This window comes from Lissotriton vulgaris, chromosome 4_1 (genome assembly GCF_964263255.1).
Source record: "Lissotriton vulgaris chromosome 4_1, aLisVul1.2, whole genome shotgun sequence".
NCBI lineage: Eukaryota > Metazoa > Chordata > Amphibia > Caudata > Salamandridae > Lissotriton > Lissotriton vulgaris.
In genome coordinates this window covers 350,074,005-350,098,073 of record NC_141691.1, presented here as the reverse complement: position 1 = coordinate 350,098,073, position 24,069 = coordinate 350,074,005, and the positions used below count along the sequence as shown (strand labels likewise).

At 47.2% G+C, this 24,069-nt stretch overlaps 1 protein-coding gene across 1 annotated transcript in view; it reads right to left on the bottom strand.

The window, feature by feature from the left end:
* LOC147718738 (sodium- and chloride-dependent neutral and basic amino acid transporter B(0+)-like) overlaps positions 1–24,069 on the bottom strand; it is a 1,096,946-nt gene that overhangs the window by 566,495 nt on the left and 506,382 nt on the right. The window contains exon 10 of the mRNA XM_086966772.1: positions 3,161–3,279. Within this exon, the coding sequence (XP_086822898.1) occupies positions 3,161–3,279 (119 nt within the window). The remainder of the gene's footprint in view (positions 1–3,160; positions 3,280–24,069) is intronic.

Genomic DNA, 24,069 nt, shown 5'->3' with positions numbered 1-24,069 from the left:
CATCCACTCATTCACAAACAGTTCCATATAGTCACTCATACATATACTCACTCATCATATGTAGTTATACACCTATACATCCTGTTGCACACCGACAGTCATCCAAAAGTTACTCACACACATACTCACACATGCAAATAAACTATTGAACATCCATTTATTTGCATATACAGCTATACACACACTACCACCTTACTTCTAAGGAAACCTACACATACTTACTCTCTTAAACAATCACTTATAGAAACACATATTTATTTAAACTCTTACAATCTCTCACTCTCGCATATACTCACTTATATACATCAATACTCACATATACTAGATTAAAACATATGTCGTTACTGATAAAGACACTAGTAAGACAGTCATTCACTCACTAACACACACATATACACACTCATCCACCCATACAGTCCTGCACATATGCCGTCTTCAAAACACATACAAACAGTGAGTCAGTCATTGATGCATCTATGTGCTAAGTAATACCCCCACCAAACCATACAGACACTCGTACTGATACTAAAAAAACATCTAATAACCCATATACACACACATGTAGCTACTCACCAACCCAGGCAGCCACTTATACACAAAGTGAAATACTGATACATATATTTAAATATTTAAACATTACTCGCTAATATATGTATTCACTAAGATACACTTAATAAGCCAGTTAACCGATCAATTTTTTTTTAAAAAAACATCCATTTAGACACTTATTTAAACATTTATTCTTCCATCGACCTTTACATATACATATATAAAACATATTTATTTTTCAGAAAGACAAACATTCACTGGATGGTGTCATCAGTGATGTCATGAGTGATGTCACTGACCATGTCATGAGTGATGTAATATATGAAGTCATCATCAGTGCATTGCAGGCGGGCAACTTATAGTGAGTCCAACTAACTATAACGTGGGAATTTCAATGGTTTTATGTCAGTAACATTTCCAGCTAACTATAACTGGTGTCAAACCTATGTTTTTTTCAGTGAATTTAATAGGTTTTTTAAATGCTAATTCCTAAGTATAACTGGTGTGAAACCTATGGTTTTTTTCAGTGAATATATATATATATATATATATATATATATATATATATATATATATATATATATATATATATATATATATATATATATATATATATATATACACACACTTTCAAACCCACTGAAAAGATAAAAGGTTAGGTTACAGGGTTGTTATAGTTAGGTTCACATTTTACCCACACAAAAACATATAAATTCATCAGTTATAATAATGTTTATAGTTATACTTAAGTTAATAAACTATGGCTCATGGCTTAAAGTTACTTAAGTGCACAAGTTATAGTTATACTTATCTGAACTAACTATAAGTATAACTATAATTGCTAAATTTCGATGGGTTTGTGAGGGTAAAACGTGAACCTAACTATAACGTCCCTATAACCTTTGTTTTTTCAGTGAATTTCTATGTTTTTTAAACGTAAAGTGATCTATACTTACTGTACATTATTACAACCACTGCTGCGAACAGCCCTCAGCAAACTTCCCCACATGCACGCACCCCATGCTGCACATGACCTTCTGGCATGTGTGGCGGTGGAGTATGGTGTGTGAGTAGGTTAGTTTTTTTTTCCCTCCAATTGAGCTTCAGATCTGCGGGTACCTATGGATCCGCGGAGGATCCACGTCCCTAGATATCTATAAATCGTTTTTCTTTAATAACTCCCAAACTACTCAACAGGTGTACACAAGATTACAAAAATGACCAAGAGCTGCCTTTTGGTGTAATACCGTTCAGCGGTTCAGGCTCTAGTAGTGTCTAAAAAAGTAAAATTCTGCTTAGACATTTTTAGGAAAAAAGGTTTTGGTTCCCCCCCTTTTTCTGCCAGCCCCCTGCTTGAAAAATCTATCTGAAACGTTAAGGACAGCAGCTGAACTAACTTGCATACTAGTTTTGATAATGTCATCAAGCTTTGTCAAACCCCACCAAAGTGATAGGTAAAAAACAAAAAATGTTTCATCTATGGGAAAAGCTGGCCCTACCAATAACTACCTACTGGCTATCGCCAAAAGGCACCCTGCCCACCTTCCCGAGCTTTAATTTGCCACCTGCAATACCCTTCCCTTATGCTGCACTACTTGGAAAAGGGAAGGGGGCCACACAATGCCCTCTCGTAAGGCTGCACTACTTGGGAAAGGGGAGGGGGGGCCACACAGCCCCCAAGCTATAATACCCACCAGGACCAAATTGTAACAAAAAAGGGTAGGAGAACTGTGTGGCACCCCTCTTCTTAAAAGGCCCCTGATATCCCTGGGCAGCACTCAACTTAAAGGGAAGGGGGAGCGCCCCCTCCTCAATCCTACTGTGGCTGCGGCACCCCATCTCCTGCCCACCCGGGGCACACACCAAAAGCAAGTTGGGGGCCTCAAAGGGTACCCCAGGGCCCCCCAGTCCAGTTGCTACCGACATTTACCCATCCTTCATTGTAAGGGGCTGAGAAAGGCAGACGGACATAGATACCGATAGATACTCAAGATTGTAAAGATGAAGAAAAGTAAATGTAGGAGACCCAGGCTGAGAGAGACGTAGTAATAGACGGCCTTTATCAATAAACTGGAATATTGTGTATAGCTTGAGAAAGTCAATGCTCCTACTGCAACATCTGAAGTACTAAAACACAAAAAAGGAGATGTCTTGCCATTTGATGTTCATGTTTTAAACACTGCTGTATAATTGTACTCACTAACCTTTTGTCTAATAATGACATAATTCCACAAAGGAGTTTCATCCTGAAAAGTCTAGTGTTTGGTCATCTAACAGAACACAACACTTATGAAGGTGTATCTCAACTCCAAAACTTATTTCACACATGCTGAGAAACTTATCATTTTGTCCTCAGAGCTGTAAACTTTACAATAGTATGCAATAAGAGAAGAGCAAGAGAGAGAAAGGTGGCAAGGAGAGAGAGATTGAACACAAATATAAACTACAGAGGAACCACAGACAAAGAAGAAATTGAAAAGTATAAAGGAATAAACAGAAAATAAACCCTAACAAGTAGTTACGCATTGAAGAAAAAGAGAACCTGCAGGGGAAGCGCATGTTTATTAAAAAAGTTTTACATTTAACATACATTGAAGTAGTAGAACTTTACCTGTGTAACACAAGGAATACCAAGAAGAAATAATGTCATACAGCACCCTGCAGTTATAATGATTCTGAATCTTTTCATCAATTCTGGAATAGCATCTTGGATAGAGGTTGTAAGAATTTCTAAAAATGGAAAATATTTCAAATATTTTATTCTCGATGAAACAAAGTATTTTTCAGGAATTAGTCTGAAAAATATCTATGGAACACACATACATCCAAATTATGTTTGGGTAGCTTTTTCTGTACAAAATAAAAATCCAGTTTAAACTCTAGAAAGCTGACTTTTATACAGAATTTGAGTGCCTTCAGATGATTGCTGACAGTTTTAATACAGGAAAAGAGTTTTTAGCATGTAACAGAAATTTAGATTTCTTGTTTTACTAATGGAGGCCAGCGATCCCTAGCCCGGTCTTCAGTTATGCCGACATGTTCCCCAATTGTTCTTTGGTTTAAACATCCTACAAGAATGCCTATTTCTAAATTTGTCCTAGTATTTCCATGAACCAAGTTCATTTCTCATAAGCTTTCCATATCATAAAATGCTACTTTCGATATCTTTTGTGAGATTGTGAGAAAAATTGTTGTGAAAAACACTTTTTGCCTGAGATGAGAAAGAATAAAAATTGTGCTCTCCCTTACAGGCTGCTTCTTTGCAGTGGGCTTGTATTCATGGAGGAAATTGCTTACTCTAAAAGAGTTCCAGCTGCCTATTCAGGGTTTGTTCCATGCCGATGGCCTACTTATTCATTTATTTATGCAGGATTTGTAATGTGCATGGCTGCCTCAGCAACGAGGCGTCCCAGCGCAACCAGAAACCGGCAGAGAGAAACAGGGAGACCTACAACACCAAATATTAAAGAGTGGGGAACAACCATGTTTTTAGCGATTTCCAAAATGTCAGAAGGTTCGGGATGGCTTGAATGTTAACTGGGAGGGAGTTCCAAAGTTTGGCTGCCATGAAGCCAAACGAGTGACCCCCAGCCCTTGCTTTCCTCACTCGAGGGACACAGACCAGACTATGGTGTACAGAACGCAAAGTGTGCCTGGGAAAATAGGCTTCAACAGGCCTGATAGCCCTATGGGCTACTGTGTTAGCTATCTAGCTATCATTGCCAAAGTCTTGCTTTTCTTGCAGCTGAACAGCTGCAGGAACGCAGCTTCCAATGCCCATCAGTATCTTGCTTCCCGCCTGCCTGTGTGCTAGTAAGTAGGTTATTGGGAGGGGTAGGTATGCACCTAAAACTACTAGTAATGAGGCCACCAACACGGTGGAGGGTCCAGTAAAGGTCTCAGTAAATTAGCCACTTGCTGACACTTTGGTAGCGGCCAATGAGCAGTCAGGCCTAACTAAAGAGACAGAGGTGTAAAGCATTTAGAAAACCCCAATACATCAAATAAGTAAGACGCAACACACAATGAAAAATCCCACACTAATTCAGAAAAAAAGAAATATTTGTATGAACAAATAGACACCAAAACAACAAAAATCCAATGTAGGGAACCAGAGAGATCAATTTTTAAGGAGATTAACCATGTTATAGTGCCTAAAAACATAAAGTGTCACTCTGGCTCGAAAAAAGTCAACGTTTGAGGCCAACCATGATCAAGCCCTGGTGAGATACACTAAGCGGTAGGCACCAGTCAAAAATTTCACTTCACACTTAGAAACTTATTGGGAGCTTTTTCTTCTTCTGATGTTGCTTGACCCTTCCCAGAAGGAGATATTCAGAGATGGTTCGCCGGCTTGACTTTCCGCGAGGCCCTGGTCAAATCCTGGAAGTCCGGAGCTATCAGCGGAATAAACCTCAAATCCTGGCCTGGGCGCGGTTGAATACGGCCGGCTTGTTCCTGGACATTGGGTCGGCCACCTATGGAGCTTTTCCCTAAAAGTTCTCCAAACTGCAGGGGGTGCTTTCAGAAGGTCTACTTTTAGGTTCAAAGTGTCCAAATCATCAATCCAAAGGTCTGGAATCTCCAACATGGTTTTTGATGTGCCTGGAACACAATGCTCCTGACCTAATCCGTAGACGCCCTCCAGAATGGGAACTCTTGGTGGAGATGATGCAGGTAGGCTCTGTTAGCCAGTAGCTTGCAGGGAGTCCACTCCGTAATTCTTCTTGAAGCAAGGCAAAGTCCCCCGGGCTGTAGTACCAGATTGTGCAGCAGGTGCAGTAATTTAGAGTGCAGGCCTTTGGGTGCAAATCCAGATTCCAGGAGGGCAGTCCTTTCCCTTGTAGTTTAAGGCAGCAGATCTGAGAGATTATGCTGCCCTCACACATTTATTCAGTGTTCTGTGGTGACAATCAGGGGGCTCCTCTTTCCAATGAGATGCTGGGTACCACCCATAAAACATGACAACTTCCTCCAAAGTGTGGCATATTCTCGTCCCACAAAGCACTACGCTTCCAAAATCCAACATGGATAATTTCTCTCCAGAAGAATAAGAGCTAGATAAACTTGTTTCCATTAGCTCCCCTCCCCAACGTCTGCACATTCATATCCTAAGCCTACCATCTGGCTGTGGCACAGGATGTAGGGGTAGGTACGCCTGACATTCTTTACTGATCTGCTGTCTCTTTGAGCTCAGTTTGATTACCCATCCCCCTCTGCAGGACCCATCCTCCACAGCTGCAGAGCTCTCTCCATCAGATAACTTCTGCTCTGGCCAGTACACGTATCACCTAATCAGAGCAGTGTGGGTAAGCATACTAGAAGGCTTGAATTTGGCTTACAGAAGAGAAAGTTCCATAATTTCTCTTCTACACTAATTATGATAAATTCAACAGTGGCAAATTGTTGCATTTATCAACACCAATCTGTAGTCATTGAATGATATTTACTCCTTTTCTAACAATAGTTATTATCTACATACATTATTCCAATGTTACCTTATAGAGATCAGTATCTACAATGGGGGAAACATGACATGGGCAGCTTTTCCTTCACCAGGGCAAATACAAAATCTTTTTTAAGGTATAGTTACATGGCTCTCCACCCATGCAACACCTAGGGGAGACCTATGGGATGTCTAATATGTAAAAATAAGGTAGAGTATCAGTTTTAAGGTGCCCCTACAACCAAATTCGAGTCTGCACACAATTTATATTTAAAGATAGTTTGCAAGCTAGGACTGCCATTAAACGGAGAGCAGGGACACACAACGCACACATGTAAGTGCACAAAATCTGCTGGGCCTCTGAGCCTCCTTGCCTCCTTATATACTAGGGATTTATAGGTAGGTTGGAGCCCCTGACCCTTAAAACTACTAGGGGGGAGGAGCTTTGCGGGCAAGTAAGATGGCCGCGTGAGCTCGGAGCTCGGAGCTCCGGAGACCCTCCGACCCTCCGCATAAATCCTGTCTGATATCCTGGTTCACGACGGTGGACTCTTGTTGGTGAACGGTTGCGGAGACGGGTCCCGCTGTCCGATTTAAAATCCGACACTCCTGGACGGAGTTACGTCATGCTGAATATTCGTGCCAGGGACGGGCTATTGTCCCTGTGGTGGCCGACGGCGACGACACCGCAACGCATGATCGAAATGCTATGTGAGTGACTGCTACGCTGGCCCTACGGAGCACGCGGAGTTGCGGAGTGAACGGTCGCTGAGGAAATATCGGTGACCGCTTCACTTTGTGATTGCTTTGCTCAGCCGGAGTGGCCTTGGTGTACCATCCTTTGTTCAGCTCCCCGACTCCATCATGGCGGGCAGGGGCGAGCCAGACAGGACGGCGAATCGAGTTAGTAGGAAGACTACTCTTTCCCAGTCTAATAAGATTGATCGCTATGCCCAGCAACGGACTTCACCGAGTGCGACTACCCGGCCAAAGGATTCTCATCGGGAGGGATCGCCAGACACGTCGGACCCTACACTTCGGGATGTTATGAGCGCCATAGCTGGCATCAAGATGGAGATGCACAAACAGCATGAGGTCCTGACGCACAAAGTTGACACTCTGGCGATCGAAATTAATCTGATCAGAGCTGACCTGGACAAGACCAACGACAGGGTCAAAACGTTGGACATTAAAACTGCGAGCCTCACAACTGATGTCACGGACCTGCAGACGGAGGTCCGGGACTTGAGGTCGGCCAACGAACTCTTCTCGAGGCGACTGGAAGACTTTGAGGGACGTGCCAGGCGGCAGAACTTCCGAATCACCGGAGTCCCGGAGGGGGCAGAGGAATCGGCCACTGATCTGTTCGTGGAAGACTTGGTGCAAACTCATCTGGCCCCAGCGGCCTCAGTCGCTTCTTCTCAGTGGAGCGGGCCCATAGAATGCCCGGGGGGCGCCCCAAACTGGGTGCCACGCCGAGACCCATCATAGCACGGCTGTTCAACTTCAGGGATCGGGACGTTATCCTGCAAGCTTCGAGACGGAACGGGCCCCTCAAATTTCAGAATGCGGACATCAACTTTTACCCGGACTTCACTCGGGCTGTTCAGTGACAGCACCAAAGTTTCGCGGGAGTGAAGAGGCGTCTTAGAGACCTTGGGATGAAGTACTCAATGATGTTCCCCGCGAAACTACGCATTGAACACGATGGCCGTGCTCTGTTTTTTGACCTGCCTGAAGTGGTGAGCGACTGGTTGGACACTGTGCCGCACAGACGCGATGAACGGGAGGAACACTCGGAGGGCGCGTCGGGAGGCCCTGAGCAACAGGAATAGAACTCACCTTCATGACTTTGTTGGATGGTGGCCCTGTTGACGACAACCAGGCTATACTGCTGCACTTTACGATGTATATCCTTCTTTTCATTATGGAGGGTGGCGGGGGGGCCTGCGAGATCTCCTTTTTCCTCTAGGGTCCTTTTTGTAGTGTAGTTAATGGGGCGACAGGCACACTGCTGGTTGGGGGGGCTTTTTAGTCTGATGCAGGGGTGCAGGGTGGGGGAGGTTTGATTGTTGGTGTGTTATCTTTTCTTTCTTTCTCTTTTCCTTTTTCAAGGCAATTCAAAGACTGTGATATTCCTGATTGTGTAGCTAGGAGGCCGGCCGGGGGCGGAAAGGGCCCACGATTTGACGATGGGGGGTAGGAAACTTAAAGTGCTGTGTTGGAATGTTAATGGTTTGGGTGACCGTATTAAGAGAGGGGTGGTTTTACAATTGTTCAAGAGAAATATGCCTGATGTTATTCTGTTGCAAGAGACACACTTGGTGGGAAATACGTGCCAGGCGCTCAACAGGAAGGGATTCAAGATGGTGGCACATTCAGGGTTTTCCTCGGGATCCCGGGGGGCGGGGATTATGGTGCCTGCGTCTCTCCCCCTTGAGATTAACTCTAGCGTTGTTGACGAGAGAGGGCGGTACGTTGCTGTCTCGGGGAGGTGGGAGGGGCGGTCTCTTGTTCTGGTTTCGGTTTACGTCCCCCCTGGGTTACAAAACAACACATTTCAAGACCTTGGAGGCGCCATCTTGGGTCTACCCGAGGGGCTACTTATTGTGGGGGGCGACTTCCACTCGGTCTGCTCGGGGACCTTAGACAGACATCCATGCAGAGATCTCCGAAGTTCGCAATCCTGGCTACCCGATTTTCTGGACACCATGGGATTGATTGACTGCTGGAGGCTTAGGCATCCTACCCAGCGTCAATATTCATTCCACTCGGGGGCACACAGTAGTCTTTCTAGAATCGACTATGTACTGACTCTAGCGGCCCACGCGTCCGCAGTCTCTGAGGCCCGATTACTGGCGAGGGGCATTTCGGGCCATTCCCCGGTCTGGGTGTCCTTCGACTTTGACATTGAGGCAACCGACCGAATGGTCGCGATCCACCCATGGTACTTCCGCAGCCCAAAGACTCGAGGACTCATGGCCAAGGCTATTGAGCTCTACTTTTCTGAGAATGCGGGGTCGGTTGCATCGGCTGTCACCCTATGGGAAGCATTCAAGACGGTCTTAAGGGGAGAGGCGTTCTCCCTTATTGCTGACGTTCGGAGACGTAGAGATGCGGATGTGGTGCGTATCGAAGCTGAGATTAAAGATCTTGATTCCCGACTGGAGGTCGGCTCGACACCGGAGCTACTCCATGCTCTCTAACTTAAACAGTCAGAATATCGAGCTACTGTTACTGACGCTGCTAAGGTCATGGGCAGAGAGCAACAGGGTAGGATCTATGATGTCGGGGATAAGGCGGGCAAGCTCATAGCTTGGTTGGATAAAAAAGAAAGAGCCAGTCGGGTGTGTCCCAGAAGTGTTGGGGAAGGACGGCTTGACTGTCACTGATCCGAAGGCTATAGTCGAGACGTTCGCAGACTACTTTGAGGCCATTTACACCTCGGTCACTGACCAGTCCGAGACTGATTCTGGGGAGCTTTTGGCGGAGATGAACCTCCCGTGTCTGTCGGAGTAAGACCGGGATGACCTGGATAGGGAAATTTCCGCAGACGAGATAGCCCTCGCCATTCGCTCCCTTAGGCCCGGTAAGGCACCCGGCCCCAATGGTATACCAGTGGAACTTTATAAGATTAAACCCAATGTCATCTCCCCGGCCCTGCGGAACATGTTTCTGGAGGCGCAGGAGAAGGGCATGCTTCCCCACGACCAGAGACTGGCCACCATTGTGGTCATTCATAAGGAAGGGAAACCCAGAGATCTGTGCCGGTTGTATCGTCCCATTTCTCTGTTGAATGCGGAGCCTAAGATCCTGGCTAAATTGCTGGCCAACCGTTTGATTGGCGCGATTGGCGACTTAGTGCATCCGGACCAGTCGGGCTTTATTCCACACCGCAACACTGCCCTTAACTTGCGGAGACTCCATGGAGCCCTTGCTAGGGCCCACATGCTCAAGGAACCAGCTGTCCTGGCGTCCCTCGATGCCACGATGGCGTTTGACTCCCTCGAATGGAACTACCTGTGGGCAGTGTTAGCGAAGTTCGGATTTGGTTCAGAATTCGTTGGGTGGGTCAAGCTTCTATATGCCGGCCCGCTGGCCAACGTAACGGTCAATGGTCGTGTCTCCGCGTCCTTTGTTCTCCACAGAGGCACCCTGTCTCCCCTGTTATTTGCATTGGCACTTGAACCGTTGGCCGCGTGGCTACGGCACCACCCAGACATAAACGGGATACAGTGGTCCCCTGGATTCGAAGACCGAGTGTCACTATACGCTGATGACATTTTGTTGTATCTCACCTCTCCTTGCAAGTCGCTTATTGTGGTGTGTGATGTGCTTCGTCTCTTTGGCCGGCATTCCGGCCTGGTTATTAACTGGTCGAAGTCACACCTGTACGTGCTTAGAGGAGGGACGCCTCGACTTCCAAGGGACTGTGGCATACAGGTCGCGAGGCAGGGTTTTAAATACTTGGGGATCTACATTTCAACGGACCCCAAGTTGCGCTATATGAATAACTTGCTTCCCCCCCTCGTCCGTCTCCGACGTGACGTAGAGGGCTGGTGTAGACTCCCGCTCTCCCTCCCTGGGCGAGCGACATTGTTTAAAATGATGTCCCTGCCCAGATTCCTGTATGCTCTACAAAATACCCAAGACCCGGTTCCAGCCAGTTACTCGGCTGCTCCGCGTAGCCAGCCACGCTTGGCGAGCCTCGTCCATCAACACAGAGGCGTAGGATTGCTTTGCTTGTAGAAGCAGTCGCAGCGCCCTGTCATCACCCCCTCCCCGGCAACGCGTCTCCAGCACCTCCACCCGCTCTGCAGCTGCAAAAATGCTCTCCTGTCGAGTACGGCGGGCAGAAGCACACCAAGCAATGTCGACGCTTCTCAAGGCGGGCTTCATGGCTTCCCATACCGTCACCGCGTCAACCCCCTCCGTGAGGTTGTCCTGCCAATAGTGGGCGATTGCACTGCGCATATGCTGGGTGTAGGCCGGTCGCTGCAGGTGCCACGAAGACATCTGCCACCGAAACGGTTGGCGTGCCTTGCACAGGTCAATCTGTACCGCTACTGGGAAGTGGTCGGACAGCCCTCGAGGCCGGATTGCAGCCCTTTTCACCCTGTCAAGGAAGGCCCCCGGTATGAACACACAGTCCAAACGCGAGAAGGAACCATGCACTGCTGACACATATGTATATTCCCGCGTCCTGGCATGCAGATGCCTCCATGCATCCACCCATCCCAATCCATCAATCATTGCATTCAGCCGCGTGGGTAAGTCCGCAGCCGTGACCCCCTGCATCCTCTGCCTGTCCAGACTCACACCCACGACATCATTCCAGTCACCTCCAATCACTGCCAGGGAGTGGGGGATCTCGGTCCATAAGTCAAATAGTTTCTCCGCCAGGGACCATTGCAGCGGGGGAGGGGCATACACACTGCCAAACACTACCGGTTCTGCTCCAATCTTTCCCTTCACAAACACAAACCGACCCTGGGGATCGAGCCAGTGATGCTCGTGAGTATATGACAGCCGTCTGTGGACAAGAATGGCCACCCCCCTCGAGCCCCTGGAAAACCCTGCATGGAATACCTGATGGAAGCCAAATCGCTGTAAACTCAATGCTTTAGTACCTAACATATGCGTTTCCTGAAGGAGCATCACATCAGCCAATTCCCTTTTGCCCCAGCGTAGCACAGCCCCGCGCTTAATCTTGTCCAACATCCCCCGGACATTCCAGCTCAAAACCCGCATAGAGTCACTAGCAGGTACTGGTCTTGGGGTGTCAACCATTAACTCGATGAACAAGTCTCTGCGACCTCTAAGGCCCGGCCCAGGTCTCCAACACCATACAAGCAGACATAGCAAGAATCACGTGCACCCCTTTCAGAACAACCCCGACCCCCCTTACCCCCAGCAACCAGCCCCGACCCCCAAACAACCCAACTCCCAAGTCCCACCCCCCACCACTATACCTCATAAAACATTGAGGTACCTGTCGCGGCATGGGGAGCTTCAGGCTCAGAACAGAGCGCCTAAAGCCCACCATACCAATGGATCCCAACTATTCCCCCCACCAACAGGGCACACCCCCAGGACCGGCCCCCAACCCCGGGAGGATTAGGCAGCCCACAAACAGTGCCCCAAACCCCAATCCCACAAGTATCTGGTTCACATGGAGGGCGCAGCAGAGATGTACCTGCCCACTGAGGGCCCCCAAGCCCCACCAAGACATAAGTACATACTGCACCAGTCTATGTCCGCTCCACCACCAAGGTCCGGTCCACCATAGAGTACATCAATAGACCAGAGTCAATCAACAAGAGCCAAAGTTATAGGGCGATCAGGATTCTTTGCCAGATTGATCCGTGTCGGGCTGTGTGTCCCCCAAAAGGGGGTCTCGGGACAAGGATCTCCGTCGTGAGCGGGACTTCCGATGAAGTTTCCCTTTACCGGCGGGGTCGCCCCTCTCCTGGGATGAACTACGCGAGGGTCCAGAGCTCAGCCCCGGCTGGGCGTTCGCTCGGATCCTGACCGTCTCATCCGTCCACCTGAAGACGTCCTCCGGAGAGTCGAAGAAGTGGGTCTTGGAATTGAAAATAACCCGGAGACGGGCAGTATACAGCAGTGAGTATGGGTCCCTTCTCGCAATCTTCTGGAAAGCCGACAAAGCGCAGGTTATTCCTTCGCACTCGCCCCTCTGCGTCCTCCACGCGAAGCGCCAGGCCCTTCTGGATCCTCTCCATTTTGGCCACCTTCTTTTTTAGGGTGCCGACGTCTCCCTCCACCTCTGTGACCCTGGTCTCGGTCTCTGTGATGCGGGCGACCGCGCTGCGGAGATCCTGCGCAGCAGCATTACATCGGCACCGACCGCGCCAATCTTCGCATCCAACATGTCTCGGGACTGCGTGATGGCCGCCATCAGAGCCGCGTTGTCCGGTCCAGTACTCTGGCCACCCCCGGCCGTCCCCGCGCCTCCTCCGGGTCCAGTGAACTTATGAATGGGCCCTTGTTTGGTGGTGCCCGTGCCACCCCCGCCTCTGGTCATGATCTCGGCAGCTGCGGCGGGTCGACTCACGCCCGAAGAGGGGTTCTCGGCACCACACACCAATATTAACCGCCACTCGGGGCAAGATCGGGGCATCCGGGTCCCGCCGGGCACTGCGCCTCACCCTCCTGCCACCACCAAGCCAAGTTCCAACAAGCAGGCACACCGTATGGGACACCGGGCTCTAGTAGCAAAAGTAGCGGCCAGGTCAGTACCCTACCGTCCCAGGTCTCCGCCGGTCCACGCCAGCCACTTCCGCCATCCACAGGCCACCGGGCACCTCGCCGCTGCGTAGGCACAATCGGGCCCCGAGGCCGCGGCAACCAGGCAAAGCTGCTCCTCCGGGACGTAGCAGCCACCAACCTCGGGCCCAGAGTCAGGGGGGCGAGAAGGGCGCCGATGCGCCACCGTCCACGTCGCCGGATCGGCGGAAACCCAGGGCACAGCCAATCCGCCGGACCAGTATTCCTCGGGGCCTCACCACAGGGCCCACCGCCGTCCACAGACCGGGCGGGGCGCTCCCCTCCTCGCGCCGGCAAGTCACCGCCGGCTCCGCTACCACACCGTCCCCGGCAGTCCGGGGGGATCCGAACCGCCTCCGGGTCCGCGGAGTCCTCTCACAGGGCCGCCGCCCCGCGGCCCCCAGCAGCTCCGCCGGGTTCACAAGTGGCAGGAGATTCCGTCGTCCCTCCTCCGGCGGCCCAGTAGCAGCCAATTGGGCCCACCAGCAAGCAGGTCGCCCGGCGCCCAGGACCAGCAGGCGGGCCAGGCAAAAATTGAGGCCCCGGCTCACCACGCGGCGAGCAGGCCCGGCGGGCGCCGCCACCAACAGTCGCCCCAAGGCACTATCTGGGGCCCTAGAAACCACACCGGAAGGCGCCCACGGTCTCCAGCAGTCTCCGCAATCACTGCACTGGGAATGAAGGGTTCGGGGCCAGGATAATTTAGGCGGATAAGTAGCGGGCCTGTGGGAGCTCTACAGAGCCACGTCCGCCATCTTCGCCCTCGAAGCCACGCCCACATCAATCTAATTTTAAACACTTATTTTCTTTTTTGTTTTGCAGAGTACCTACCCTCCTTTTATTGGAGTCTATCGAACATTTTGTTTATTATATTATGGTAAAGTTATGTTTCTAGTTATTTATTATATTGTTATTTCAAAGTTACGTTTCTAGTTATTTATTGTTGTTTTAATAAAAGTTAATTAAAAAAGTATATACATCTTCTTTTCCCGACAACATGTCACTATTATTTAGTGTGATAATCATATGCTTACAAGACATTTAACAATTAAAATAGAAATGATGTTTATAACTTGAAGTATAATACTGAGGCTAACTCTTTACCAGCTCTTTACCAAAGTCTGTACCTGGGATTTACGGTTCCTATGGAAAATTGTAAAAACTCCAGCACAGTAACTGTTTGGATTAGCAACATTGTGTGGTGAATTTATAACCTGTGTGCTCACTTAAGTATTCCATGAACTGTTACTATGGTAACAGGCAGTAAGCAGTTTGGGGTAGGGGTGAATGGTACTGGCTTTACAGAAACAGTTATATTTACCCAGGATCCTCTACATAACAGAAAGGAAAGCAAACTAAGACATAACACTGTGTAGCAGATTTACAAGCCCCTTGCACCACTTTCGCATCACTTTTCCTATGTTAAAAGTGATGCAATAGTGACGCAAGGAACTTGTAAATCTGCCACATCGCATATTAAACATGCTTCAGTCTACTTCAGAACAGATGTTAGGATCCGACATAAATCGCAATTAACAAGAGTTTTCCTATCAGTCCTTAAATCCAAGCCGCCTTGTAAATAAAACGCTATTGTCATACCTCCCTCTTCCTTTTTATATTCTCATAGAAACCCCTACCTTGCCACTGAAAACACCTACATTGCAACTCATTGGAGTTATGAGGCGAGCCCTTAGCAAACCGGCTGCTAACATGCATTAATGCATCTTAGCGTCTGCTAGTAAATAGGGCGATAAAATTTTCACTGCATTTTTGGCTTTTTCATTTTTAATTCCGGCTAAATGGCACTTGTTATTATGCCCTCAAGTTTCCTATGACAGAGCGGGAACCTCAACTTCCGCCCTGCCAAACCAAACAGCATTATCCCGGGGGTGGACACCCCAATACACAGTAGGAGCCTCTCCTGGGGGATGGTGTTCCCCAAGGCTTTCGACTGCTCCAGAATGCAGACCATGCGGCCCCCCTCCCAAAATATAAAAAGCCCCGGAAAGGTGGTAATCCCCGAGACTTAGGCGGAGCGTTTAGCTCCCGCACCCATTTATTTTGTAGCACAGTGGAATGGCGATCCCCGGGCTACAGAGCCCCTCGGTACCCCCATCAAATATAATATTTTAGACCCCGAGATTTGGCCCTCCCAGGTAGCTAATTTTTAAACAAGCACAGGAGCCTGCGCTTCGTTTTCATTTTTATAATGACAGATCCATGCACCCAAAGTGCATTTTTTCTGTTTTTTTTATCTAAAAAACAAACATTTTTTGGGGGGCCCTAGGGATCCCTGTGGGACCCCCTGAGCAGGTCTAGATGGTTCTCCAGACTAAGACATGATTGTGCAAAAACAGAGAAAAGTTAAAATAGTATGCTGAGATGTAATGATCTGTAATATGGAAGCAGTGTACACCAATCACTGTATGTAATGTACAAATACAAGTCCTATCGCAACTCTGCAACCAATGTTAGAAATTAGATCTCTAGTTGTCAGAGGTTTGTACCCTGTCCAAGTAGGGACACTCACTCTAGTCAGGGTAAATAGGTTAAACTCTAGTAATACCCCATGCTCACCCCTTGGTAGCTTGGTACAGAGTAGTCAGGCTTATCTCCAGAGGAAATGTATGAAGTATTTGTACGCACACATAGTAACACAGTGGAAATACTACAAAAGGACTCCACACCAGTTTAGAGAAATAGCCAATGTTTATCTAATCAAAATGACAAAAATACAACATACACATGTCAACATATCCATTTTCAAAAGATTAAATAAAGTTGTAGTTCTTAAAAATTGAAAGTTGCGCTTGACCAGGACAAGGTACCCCATATGTACTAGAAATCAAAGACGATGCGTGGCACAGGGGGGGTGAGGCATTGAAAAAGGAGGTGATACATCAGTTCTGTACTGCTATACATTTCATTGGAACTGTGATGCTCGTGATAGTACGTTGCGCAGAGGAAGTGATGCATCGCTGTAGACAGGGATGTGTTGATTACATAAGGTGGTGCAGAATTGGTGAACAGTACACGTCCAGGGGCGATGCGTGGCACAGGTGAGGTGATGCATCAGTGGTGGGAATGAAACATCGGTTTCTTACTGCAGTGTCAATATAGAAATCAGCACTCAGAGACGCTGCTTTGATGAGCCATCAAAAGTCATATTGCGCTGCGTCGATTCCACGGTGTCGAAGCAGGAGCTGCATCAGAGTCGGAGCGGTGCGTCACAGACTTCGGTGATGAGGTGCCCAAAAGTCATGCAAAGAAAACTGAAAAGCGGCAGTCCTTCCTGACAGCAACACAGCTCTTCTTCCTGGCAGAATGTCCTCAATCCAGAAGTCTTCCGAGTATATGGTGTCACAGGTTCAGTATTTATCTCCATTTTAACCTTTGAAGTAGGCACACTTCAAAGAAAAGTCTCTGTTGTGCACATGCCCCTGCTCTTCCTTGCTTTGACTCAAGACACACTACACTGAGTGGAGACTTCTTTGTGTGAAGACAGGCCTAGTCCTATCTAGGTGTCAGTGTCAACTCATCGTACCACTCTAGCTCAGGATGGCCCATCAGCCTGATTACGGGCCATAAGGATATTCAGGGCACACATCAGCTCCCTTTGTGTGACTGTCTAGAGTGAATGCACAAGCAGCCTTACTGTCATCCTGACCCACACATGTACTCAGAGACAGGCAGAAACACAATATGGTTAAAGTAAGAAAATACCAACTTTCTAAATGTGGCATGTTCAGACATGCAATTTGAAAACGTATTCGGATCTGCAATTAAAAACTAACTTCACTAAAAGAGCAGAGACGCCAAACTCCAATTTTCTATCAGCCCCTAACTGGAAGATATGCTTGTAAGATGTTATGAGGCAGCTCCAATGCTAACCTATGCTAACCTATGGGAGAAATAGGCCTTGCAGTAGTGAAAACAAAATTAGCAGTATTTCACTACCAGAACATGTAAAACATAACAGTACATGTCCTACCTTTTAAATATCCTCCACCCTGCCCAGGGGGCTACCTCTGGCCTATCTTAGGGGTGCCTTACAAGTAATAAAAGGGAAGGATTGGACCTGGGAAGTGCATACACTTGCCAGGTCGACATTAAAGCTTAAAACTGCACATACAAACACTGCTGTGGTAGGCCTGAGACATGCTTGCAGGGCTACTCATCTGGGTGGCACAATCAGTGCTGCAGGTCTACTAGTAGCATTTGACTTACAGACCCTGGGCACACCTGGTGCACTGTACTATGTACAAACAGAGAAACCAAATATCATTCCATTTTAGACAGGGAGAACTTGCCCTTTAGCACATGTCAGCAGTGGTAAAGTGCCCAGAGTCTTAAAACCAGCAAAAACAAAATGCAGCACACAGTAAAACAAAATAGGAGGTCAGAGGCAAAAAGACTGGGGAAACCACACCAAAAGATGCCAGGTCTAACATTAAGTATGTATGTGGTTTATGTGGTATTCTTGTAGACCAAATCTAGCCAAAAGGCAGTGGTGTGCTGTACAGTGTCTAAGACAAGCACAACGTCAATGTGTGATAGAATTTAATTAGGTTGTGAACAGTTAATGCATTGTGAGATAGAGTTTAAGGAGGTATGCCTTCAGTTAATTTCTAAACTGGAGCAGCATTTGAGTATCCTGCTGAGAAATGAGTCTGTTGTTCAAGATCCTGTTTGCACAGCCATAAAAGGCCTGTTGTCTTGTTTTTCTTTTTTTACACTTTTTAGTCCGCAGTATTATGATTTCCTGACTGATGATGTTCTGGGGACTACCAAAGATTTTCAGCTTGTCTGCAAGATAAAAAAGGGTGCTTGCTGCAATGGCTTTGTAAATGCTGGTTTTTAAGATAGTGCAGGCAGGCAAGGGGATCCAATGTAGTTCCACCAGCGTGGGGGTGATGGGATCCTAGTTCTTTATGCTATAGATGAGACATGCAGTGGCATGGTCTGGTCCTGTCTACAATAACCATCTTGTCTACAACAGCAATATTATCCAACGGGGAAGGTTCATTCAGATAGGCTGATACCCTTCCATATACTGGCCCTGAATCTGAGGAACTGCCACAGTCAGGATTGCTGACTCGAAGGCCCATACTTAGCAGAAACATGCTGCTACTTGCCTCTACTTGGCTGAAACCTCCTCCTATGGGATGAATAGGAGCAGGTGTCCTTACGAGGGAAATCAGTGGTGTTACTGGAATCCATTTGATTCTGAGGCTTAGTTGATTTACTAGAAGATACTCTATATGACCAGATATTTTTCTTGTCTTTAAAAGATTTTCGGATAAGACAATCCAATCACTTCCCAAACTACTTGCCATCCACAAAATGCAGTTTCAGGAAAGAAGATATTTCTGCCAGATCAGCCTTTCAATCCCACAACCAGAGGTTCCATCTGGCCATGACAGTAGAGGAAGATGCCATGGAAGCTGCCTTGATCACGTCCACAGACATACCTGCTAGGAACTTTTCCTGTTGCTCCATATGCATCAGGACATAAGCCATGTCAGAACCTTCATGCATGGCTTCTGCCAAAGCCTCAAATTCCTTAACTAAGGATTGTGCAGTCAGAGCTCCATAAGACACTGCCCTGAGAACCAGATTAGAAGCAGTGAAAGACTTCTTAAGGCCACCATCCATTTTACGATTCACGTGATTCAAGGAAAAACAGTCATTTGGGTTTTAAGAAGAACTGCCCCAAAACCAGTCTCATGATGCTTGTTTCCAGTTCAGGGAATACCTGGCTTGGCAGTTTGGACTGGACTGTTCCCATGAGGCACAAGGTCAAGGTTTATTTGCATATGGTTGGTTCGAAACTGAGGTGGTGAAGTGAGTTAAAGAACGATGATGGATTCAACCCAAATCTATGACTGGGGTTGAGCCTCTGAAAAGGTTCAGCGCTCCATTCATCATCTCCTTGTGCTGGTTTTGTTTGCCCTGGCAGGAAGGGGGGCGCTAGAGGGTGCACTGCGAGATAGCTGCCTGTGAGGCGGCTCCGCCGGTCATGTTCAATTACTGGCAATACAACCCTCATTGCGGACTTCAAGTGAAATTCTGCTGTCTTCAAAGCTAATCGGAACGACTAGTCCCCAAGATGATGCAACGGATGACCTGTGACTCGCTGCTGGAGCTAGAAACCCGTCTCTGAAAGTTTGGCGACTGGTGAGGTCCGGAGCGCGCAAGATGGCGGCACCCTGAGACCGCGGCGACTCAGTGCGAGAACGGTCCAACATTCTGCACTACAATGCGCTAAAATGTGCTTAAAATTAACTCCCCACAAAGTCAGATGGCCAAGCCTTTCACTGGAATGCTCTATATGTGTTGGCAAAGGCATCCTTGGGCAAAATCAGTGAACTGTGTATTACACTTCTACAAAATGGCAGACAGCAGAAACGGAGGACCTACGAAGGATGCGTTTTGATAAACGTCTAAGATTCTAACTGCGTGTAAGTTCCAGTGCTCTTCTCAAATATTGCTTAGCCTGCTGATCGCCGGTGAACCTCGCTATACAGCACCAACCGTATAAGTGAGCATTCACCGCTGGCGCAGATTGCGGTGTTACCGCGCAAAATAATCAAGCAGCGCTGTGCTGTGGTAGTGCAGACTGATTATGAGATTTGGCGAAAATCACCTATAGTGCTGCATGCTGCTATACATGCACAGACTTTTCCTAAGATGGGAATGGTGCAGCGATCAATAGAACTCTGAAATGCGGCATGGTGAAGCTCATGGCATGTAATGTATGTATGTATGTATGTATGTATGTGTGTTCTTATATAGCGCTCGATGTACCCTTGGGCATCTCAGCGCTTGCCTTAGGAACCCGTCCTGGTTTTTCCCTGTGAGATCACCCGTGCTGGGCATCCCCAAGGTGAAAGCCAGGCATCCCGCCGCGGGGGGGGCGTTGTGGAGATTAAGCAAGCTTGTTGCCCAGAGCTGCATAGTGTGAACTTGTGCTTAGAGTGGGCACCGAAGCGAGAATTATCGAGTCCGTGGACAATTGGGTTCAGGACCCTGCCGCGTCGGGAATCGAACCCTGGTCCCGGGTCTGACCTCAGCTTCAGGGTATGCCTCCTCTAACCAGTGAGCCACACTTCTCCACATGTATCGCAGTGGCCATCCCAAATGCACCTACTCAGCAAAGATATAGTGGCTGGCGGTCTGGCATAATTGCAAAGAAGATAACGGAACACGTGCTGTGCAGGCAATATGTGGGAGCGTATATAATGTAGTTGCTTGAAACTCTGCACCCACGAAGCGGCCAAACAGACCTGCAATAATAAAGTATTGAATACTCCCTCCCATTATTACTAACAGCTGACAGGGCTGGACCGTTGCTGCTCCGGGGCACGACATACCAACTGCACACTGCACTAATATATAGCATTGTATATACCCATCAGCAGTGTCAACAAATATAAAAATGGGTAAGCCAGAGAGACAGCAGTCAAAATTGACATTTGAATCAAAACGACAGACCAAGGGGGCAACTGCGCATTCTGACACTGAATTGGAAGCAGAGACTGTGACAGGTAACGCAATGTAAAATGTCCTTCAAGCCATACAGCAAAGCCTGCAAGACATCAATGGGAAATTAGATTCCCTTGCTCAGCGACTTGACAACATGCCGGCAAAATTGGATAGACAGGGTGAATGTCTGGATGAAGCGGAGAATCAGATAACTCCGGTCGAGGACGAATTACATGCTACAACGAGTAAGTGTGCAGACATGGCAAAAATACTGGAGGTAATTAAAAATAAGGCAGAGGATTTGGAAGCCAGATCCCGCTGTAATAACATCAGAATTACAGGAGTCCCTATGTCCACAAACACTGGGCGGATGGAGACCTACGTAGAGGACATGCTTCACGAAATCTTTGGCTCCAATAACTTTTTATCGGTCCTGATAGTGGAGCGTGCACATAGGTCCTTGGCTCCACGACCACCGCCGGACGCCACTGCGAGTGCTATTGTCGCACGTGTCCTCAATTATAGGGATCGAAAAGCAGTATTGAGGATGGCGATAGAGAAGCAGCAAATCACCGACCAGGGAACCACGTTAGCAATTTACCCGGACTTTACCATGTCAGTCCAGCTAGCACAAAAGGATTTCAACCCTGTAAAACAGAAACTTTGCGACCTAAGTGTTGACTATGCGATGCTATATCCAGCCAGGCTGAAGGTAACCTGGGAAGGCCGTTGGACTATCTTCCAGACACCAAAGGCGGCACAGGACTTCCTGAAGAAAATAGCCAGCAGCGTAAAGAGCAACAGCAGACTGAACGACAGCAGGAGTCAGAGTGAATTGGCTTTGGATATTAGATATGTGTGTTCTTCTTAATATGAATTGCGGGGTTCCTTTTTGTCTTTTATCACCTATTGCAACGTACAACGCCGTTTGAACACCCCTGCTACCATATCTACATTAAACTAGGAGTGGTTGTTTGGCCTCAAGGTATTACGACCGGACAAGCACGTTGTTTCTTCCACGCACTGACTAATTTAGATGAGTGACAGGCATGTGTCTGAACTGCACCTCGAAGATGACGTGTGGCAAAATAGACTACGCAAGAGGGTAATGTATATACAACACATATATTGGCCTGTTCCAGGAGGCGACCGTGAACACTGAATTTCTGTGCACCAATGGCGGAGAGTCGTATTTACGGAACTCTGTAGACAGTAGTTGTTGTGTCTTAGGACCATGATGTGTTAGAAGCAAACCCTTTGTATCGGGTAGGAATGTATTGTTACCGGGGGAAGAAAAGTCCACTAAGCATACTGTTGATGCTCTATTGATGTCAGCTAGCGAGTGGAGTTGGATATAGACTTTCTGCATTCTCCGCTGATTCGGCCTTTGCGTTGTATGTCTTGTCATACTGTGTGGCATGGGCGGGGGAAACTGACACTTCCTAATTCCACATACTACCCAGTTGTGATTATTATGTGTACAGGTTATGCAATAATTGTTTTGTTCTGGTAATTTCAGATTTGCATTAGTAATGTATACCTGACCACATGCATTGTGATGGATGTAGTTGTGGGGTGTGGTATCACCAGGATCCAGAAGTAGTGATTCGCACAAACTATGGCAGGGCAATTAGTGTCATGGAGGGCAAAATAGGACGTTGGATTCAATTACCCTTAACATTGGCTGATCGGCTGGCCATTGTCAAGATGGTCATCTTCCCATAGGAATGAATGGGAATTGTGAATTCGCAATTTGAAATCGCAATTCATCAATCCATTTCAAGGGTGGAGAGGGGTGTCTAAATGACCCCCCCCTGCACCCATGAAATGTACTTTTCAGTAGAAGTTACAAACACACATGTCCTAAGGACATGTGTGTCTGTAACTTAACAGTTTAAAAAATACATTTTTGTGCATTTTTAAACAATTTCGCAAATTACCACGAGGTTGAACTTCGTGGTAATTTGCACTTCCAATTTGAAAAATCGCACATATTTTGGAAATGATGCATAGCATTTAAGAAATCGCAAAATTGCGATTTCTTATATGCTATCGCAATTTTAGAAATCGCAAAAAAGTTGTGATTTCTAAAATAGCATGATGCATCCCAAACAGCACTTTTGGAATCGCAAACGGCAGATTTTAAGGAATCGCACCGTTTGCGACTCCAAAAATGCTTGATGCATGTGGGCCATGGTCTCTAGGCTTTATGCCACATTGCAGGAAGATATAGCCAACACTACACATAAAGATTTAAGGAAATGGAATGGGTTACTAGACTATCCGCTCACGGAGGAGTGGACTGTGGCTTGCTTGCTAACTGGTATGCTAACGCCCAATGGTAATCTACGTGTGTTATACCTTAAGTACTTGCATCAAACATATTATACACCAGCAAGGCTGTATAAATATGGCCAGCGAACAGATGCAAAGTGTCAACGCTGTAAAGCTGATATGGCAGATTTTATACATTTAGCATGGTATTGTGCAGCATTACAGGAGTATTGGGTAAAAATCGTTGAGATGCTGAGTGCCATGTTGGAATTTAACTTTTGGTGCAATATTCGTACTTGTTTGCTAGGTATTGTTCCAAGTATACGGGCTACTAAGCACACATTTTGCGTTATTGCCTTGCTACTAGCTAAACACAGAATATCCTTGTGTTGGGGAAGCAAAATGGTTCCTAAAATTAAGCAATGGAGTCAAGATATGGCGTACTGCACGGACGCTCTGAAAACATGAGGAGGAATTGCCCACTGGTTCCAAATTCAGAGACTACTGGAAATACCTAGTTGACTATTTAAATACATACCAAGTTGATTAAATGTGAATACTAGCTATACTATGTCAGGAGATATCTTAAGGTGACATTGTTAAATTGCAATATACTGGATGATGGATGTTGTTGTACTATGGTCGGCATGTTTACAAGTTTGACATTGCATGTCCTTGAAAATGCTATAAATAAAAAATTAAAAAATAGTTGGCAGGGTATGCCGAGGCATGGGTCCATTTTTCACTTTGCCACTAGATTTAAGCTAGCCTGGCTGATGAGGGGTGTTATCCCAAAACTGGTCTTAAGATGCTTTTTTCTGGTTCAGGGAAGACCTGGCTTGGCAGTTCGGGCTGGATTATTCCCATGAGGCACAGGGTGAAGACTGATTTGCATATGGCTGGGTCTAAAATATGATGGATTCAACCCAGTTCTGTGACTGGGGGTGAGTTTCTGAAAAGTTTCAGCGCTCCATCCATCATCTCCTTCACCGGCACATCCTGCCGATAATCACCCTCCTCCTCAGAAG